At 40.0% G+C, this 6,058-nt stretch overlaps 1 protein-coding gene across 2 annotated transcripts in view; it reads right to left on the bottom strand.

The window, feature by feature from the left end:
- Positions 1-4,118: 4,118 nt before the first annotated feature.
- Positions 4,119-6,058, bottom strand: part of vps39 (VPS39 subunit of HOPS complex) — a 32,370-nt gene continuing 30,430 nt past the window's right edge. For both annotated transcript variants that reach the window (XM_060934331.1, XM_060934332.1), the window contains exon 24: positions 4,119-5,369. In XM_060934331.1, the coding sequence (XP_060790314.1) occupies positions 5,288-5,369 (82 nt within the window). In that variant the 3' untranslated portion in view covers positions 4,119-5,287. The remainder of the gene's footprint in view (positions 5,370-6,058) is intronic.

Raw genomic sequence — 6,058 nt, 5'->3', positions numbered from 1 at the left:
CTAATCCCTCAGTGACCACACCTGACATTTCAGACTCTGGTTTATTTATTTAAAAAAAAAAAAAGAAGTTGCAGGAAGCAGAGACAATTGCACAGATCTTCTCTCACTCATTTGTCTTCACAGATAAATGCCGTACTCCCATTGAAATCCACTGTGACGATAACGGAAATACGCAGCCCCCATACAGCGGGCTGCAAACATCTGCACTGTTTCATGGGAAAATGTCCAAATTCTTCCTGCCTCGCTGCTCAAAACATTTATTATTAGCAGGGCTTTGAACCAGAATTTTTTTCCTATTGGTTTGTTCCAAACAGAAACGGAATTTTAACGTTTCTGGTTTTGGGTTCCACCATTAAATAGACGTTCCCGAACCGGTTAGAACAAAAAAATTTCGTTCCCTGTCAGCTGTTTAACAAATGGCTATAAAATTATGTCTCTGTCTCATCCAGCTTAAGCCAAATGTAGGCTAATTCTATTACAACCTTCGTTAAATAAGACAAGAAATAATTCAAAACAATTATTATTTCAAATGTTGGCGATTTGGATTCTCAGTATGTCTTCCCATCTACACAAACAGAAAAAGTGCCAAAAATGAAAGATAATTCATTTAGTGTGTTACCAAAGGCTAGTCAGGCCCTATGCATTGATAGGCTAACAGAGGTTAACGTCATTTAATGTTCGCGAGCCTCTCATTAACGTGGACAAATATATTGATATCGTGTTTGAAATTGACGTTTTTGAATAACGATAGACTGCAATATTTACCTCTTATTTAAGATGTGGAGACGTGATAGTAGTCCACCCTCCCGCTCTCTCCATTCAGTCAGCGAACGTCACACAGGAAGTGAACCCCAGCGGGTCATAGAAACTTGCGCAGGAGAAGAATGACTTTTTTATTTGTAGGCTACGGAAACTTTGAGGAACGAAATAAAAACCGGTATTAACCGGTTACCATCATTTTTAATAAGCGTTTCTGTTCCGGAACATAAAAAAATAATAAAGTTTCTGGTTTCGTTTCTGTTCCATGTGAAATAGAAAAAGTTCCCGGTTTTCGTTTTCGTTCCTTGAACCGGTTCAAAGCCCTGATTATTAGATTCCAAAATAGCACTCCTGTTAGGGGTTTTGAATCTCGGTAAGAACTGATGCAACCTTACTTGAAAACGACGACAAATTTCAGAATGACTTGCCATCAAGGTGGAGGCACTTTTTTAGGGCATCTTTTTTTAAACTTGTTCAGGTGGTTTATATAGGAACAGCAGACTTTGTGGTGCGAGAAAGAAGCTGAAGTGAAGGATGGTTGGGCGGGCCAGGACAAAAAGGTCATTGTGAGTCTCTGCAGTCTTGTACGATCCTCTTGGGGGGTTTGGGTAGCCAGAGAAAGAGTGAAGAATATACACAATCTATGTATAATTGACAGTGAAGGACGTACTTAATGATCTATTTTGTTGATAGAAATAGACAAATTTGACTATGTTCAATAGGGTGCATCAGTTGCCCCCTAAAAATGAAAAAGTTCCTCCGATCATGATGCATTTTTGTTTTTATGTTCCTTTTGGTAAGAAAACACACTGGGTGAAATATTTTGACACAATTCAAAAGTTTAATGGTGGCACCAGGCGCTCAAAGTTATGGAAAAAGCTGCTATTTTATGACTTTTATGACAAAATTTCGATCACTTTTCATGAAACATTATGGCACCTTATAGAGTATACCAAATATCTTAGATACACATTTTTAGTACATATTCTATTATATTATCAAGTGCAGTTTGAGTTTTAGCTGTTCATTGAATCATTGTTCAACTACTTTTAAACAATACAAATGTATTATGAATCACATTAATGCTTCTCAATCCCTTGCAAAGGTTCTTAGCATGATCTCTGGGTCACAAGAAATGGAGTCCAACATTGTGATTCAAACCTTACGCGAAAACATAAAATAAGCGTTTTTTGGCAAAAAAAAATGAACCTCATGGTGCCACCATTAGACTTTTAAATATGGTCAAAAAAATTTTACAGGATGTCTTTATTGGTGAAAAGGAACACCCAAACAAAAATGCATCAGATTTTATGAAAGTGAGGGCAACTGATGCACCCTAATGTTCAAGATATTTTTCACTTGCTAAAATAGTTTTGTTTGTTTTGGCGCAGTACATCCAGACTTTGGTTTAAATGGTCAGGTTTGATCAGATTGTTAAAATATTAGCAAAGGTTATTCCTTCCCACCCCCACCAACATGAATGTTCATGTAGTCAAATATTAGAAAACATTTGGGGGGGGGGGGGGGGGGGGGGGTTTGCATTTTAATGGAAGATTATCAGAAAGCATGAATTTTGTCTTGGTTTTTTTTTTAAAGATATTTTTTTGGGCTTTTTGCACCTTTATTGGATAGGACAGTGTAGAGACAGGAAATGAGCGGGAGAGAGAGAGACGGGAAGGGACCGGGAAACGAACCCGGGTCGCCCGCATCCACGGCACGGCGCCCCAACCACCCGAGCCACGACGCCCCCAATTTTGTCTTGGTTTATGCAGTTCTCTAATCAGCCGATCCTTTGACAGCAGCACAATGCATAAAATCACGCAGATACAAATCAAAAGCTTCAGTTAATGTTCACTACAAATATCAGAATGGGAAAAATTGTGATTCCTGTGACTTTCACTGTGGCATGAGTGCTGGTGCCAGATGGACTGGTTTGAGTATTTCAGAAACTGCTGATCTCCTCAGGTTTTCACAACACAACAGTCTCTAGAGTTTACACAGAATGGTGCGGGGTGGGGGAATTCGTGAGCGACGGTTCTGTGGGTTGTTCTATGCCTTGTTAAGAGAGGTCAGAGGAAAATAGTCAGGGGTGGGTTTCCCAAAAGCCTCAACACTGAGAGCATCTTAACTAGGAGAGAAAGCGTTCATTGTGCTGCTCGCTCTACCATTTAACGATGATCTTTGTGCTGCGATGCTTTTGGGAAACTCAGGCCAGATTGGGTCAAGCTGCCAGGAAGGATCTCGTAACTCGCATCAATTCTTTACAGCCATGAAGAGCAGAAAAAGCATCTCTGCATGCAACAGCAGCAGATCATACTGGGTTCCACTCCTGCCAGCCAAGAACAGGAATCTTAGAATCAAGAACAAGTTCTATTAAAGTGCCTGGTGAGTGTATCCGAGAGTGATACTGATTCATTCTGCAGACTGTGACATTGCAGCCATCTGCAGTCCGCTTTTCCCCACCCAGCAACTTCCAGCTGAAGGGCTGGAACACAGTCCAATCCTTCCAACATCTGCCCTACTTAAAAAAAAAAAAAAAAAAAAGTCACTCCTAGACCAAAAAAAGGCTCCAAGGATAAATGCACAACACCCGGGGGGGAAATCACATACGAGTGGAACGACCACAAAGCCATCTTTTATAGGCTGCCTGCATGATCTTATCCATTGTTACAGCTTTCCAAGATGATGTTGACAAGCCAACAGAACATCTAAGCTGGAGTAACGGAGAACAGGTTTTGCTCTCTATTGCCTAGTTCTTCCTTATTGTAACTCATAACGTGTAACAAAGCAGCTTGAAACAAGAAGTTCCTCCAACTACAGTTTACACAAGCTGTTAAACTGTGTTAAAGTTCATTCAGGAAACACGCAACACTCAAGCAACACTAAAATAAAAGCCTCAATACTAAAACATGAAGGAAAGTGAGAGTAGAACACACAGTTTGGGGACGAAGGACAATTTTATTGAACCCTTGTGTTTACTTAATAGCAGTGGATACTGTTCACGGGTCATACTGACCGAGCAGCTGATACTGAAGATATTTGAAATGAGTTGGAGTAGATTTTTTTTTTTTTAAATGAGATTTGGTGTGACTGCAAATAAAAACATGGATGCAAATCCAGTGGGTTTAAAAAAAAATAAAAAATAAAAAAAAAAAATAAGGGGGCCTCTTAATTGACATTTTAGACCTATTTTCATAATATAACCTGTGCAATAGAAATATCCACTTAGCTTGATGTTTTTTACTATGGTTCCACTTTTAAGTTAAAAAAAAAATTTAAGAAAAGGGTCATTTTTCACCTGAACAGAACACAAGGGCAAAATGAAACATGTACATAAAAACCTACTTGCGACACCACGCTGCACATGACAAGATACATGTTTATTAGCATTAATATCACTCAGTCATACGTAAAATACAACTCATACATTCTTTAAACTCGAATTCCTCTCATATATTACACTGCTTACAAACAAAAGCAACCGTCTTTTCCTCTCCATAGCAACAGTCTAGGTCATGGCTGATCATATAATAACAGAGGAAAGATGAATGATGGTGACAAATTAAATGCAATACATTCAAGCACACATTTTAACAAGCAAGTGCGTCGGTGCCCCCAAACAGACGCCTTTCCACATGAGATTATCTTTAACATTTACAGCAACATCAGTGTGTAATGGATTCACTTTTAATCATTAGTACTTTTTCTTGCATCGCTCATTAGTGAGAATAAATTAAAGCCAAGTAGAAGCCAAAAAAAAAAGTGCCACGCTGCTATAATCACAGAACTAATACCGTCGTTATTAAGCCTGTTATTATAAAGACTCAAAAAGGGTCTGACGCATTTTGCATAAAAAGTTGCATCTCCACTCTTAAGTTTAGAATAAATTACAGCGTACATCAGACCAAAAACTACAAAAATGGCGTGTGCGAGAAACGAGGGGGGGAAAAAAAAATAAAAATCCATGAGTGTCTGATTTCCCTTCTGCAACCTCAAGTGAACACAGTGAAGCAGAGGGCACATGCAAGCTGACTCAGCTTAACGGCCTGCGTGTAAATGGGCTAGAACACAACAGTGACCGATTTGACACAAACGTTTTCCTTCTCATTTTTACATACAAGGCATATGAGAAAGTTGGACAGAAACATGCTCCAAAAATAATAGAAGTAAAATATATAATCAGTGGATGAGAGACGATGTGATTATTTCACACAAGAAAAGCATAAATCTACAGTACGTGGTGTTGACTTAATTGTCTTCAAAGCCAGAGTGCAATAGCAATTATGTCTTCATGTAAAAATGTTTCCATCCATCATCGTGTGCAGGGCTAAGAAGCCATTAGTCCAAGGTACCGTAACTTCTCCATAACCACATGTGGATTTACTGTGCCAAAATCCTTAGGAATTTTTTTTTTTTAAGACAGACTGGCATTTCCTTTAGTTGTGCAGCATGAAACGCCTCATGTAAAAATCTTAAGGAGGAGTAGTTGGAGGTGTGTATTACAGTAAGTGTATGCAGTCGAGACATCTCACTGGTCTGTGGGACACAAACTGCGATCCTCACGGCAAAAATAGTGGACCACAACACCATTTGGATACCTGGCAAAGGCACTGCGCAAACAAGACAATTATATGCATTATTTGAAAATTGCCCTTGTTAAATGTAATGACAATAGGGGTGTTCACACGGCAACTTTTACTCCGGTATAGCACCGGGGCTGCCCCGGTAGAGCGTTCACACGGTACAAAGTTATACCGGTGTAGCCCCTGAAAGCTGCTTAAACCGGTGCAAATCTAACCCTGCTCGGGAGGTGGTTTAAGAAATTTACTCCGGAGTAAATGCTAGTTTGCAGGGCAGCACCGATATAAAACGGGCCGTCTGAACACTACATGGGTAGACTCGCTACGCGTGAGGAGAGTTGATTACATACGGGCATTGCATAATTTGCATCCTGGTATTTTGCGCTTCCAAAATGGCGAATATCAAAAACAACAGAACTGTGTGTCTTCCAGTGTTGCCAGATTGGGCGGTTTTGAACATATTTTTGGGCTGGAAAACGTCAGCAGTATCTGGCAACGCTGGTGTCTTCATCCACGTTGTTTTCCCGGCGCTTGGTGATGCCATGACAACCAGGAAAAGGAAGTACATTTTCACGCATGCGCATATTTCATTTCTGCCTTATTACTATCGTATTACTTCTCCCCCCCAATCTGTCCCTCTGAGTTACATGTTGATCCTGGGATTGAGATGCTGGCCTCTTCTGCCCCTCGGACCTGCTTGATCCATCCTGGTGCCCTGT

This window comes from Neoarius graeffei, chromosome 11 (genome assembly GCF_027579695.1).
Source record: "Neoarius graeffei isolate fNeoGra1 chromosome 11, fNeoGra1.pri, whole genome shotgun sequence".
In the NCBI taxonomy this organism is placed as follows: domain Eukaryota; kingdom Metazoa; phylum Chordata; class Actinopteri; order Siluriformes; family Ariidae; genus Neoarius; species Neoarius graeffei.
The sequence above is the reverse complement of the archived record's forward strand: the minus strand, read 5'-3'. Positions and strand labels throughout refer to the sequence as shown.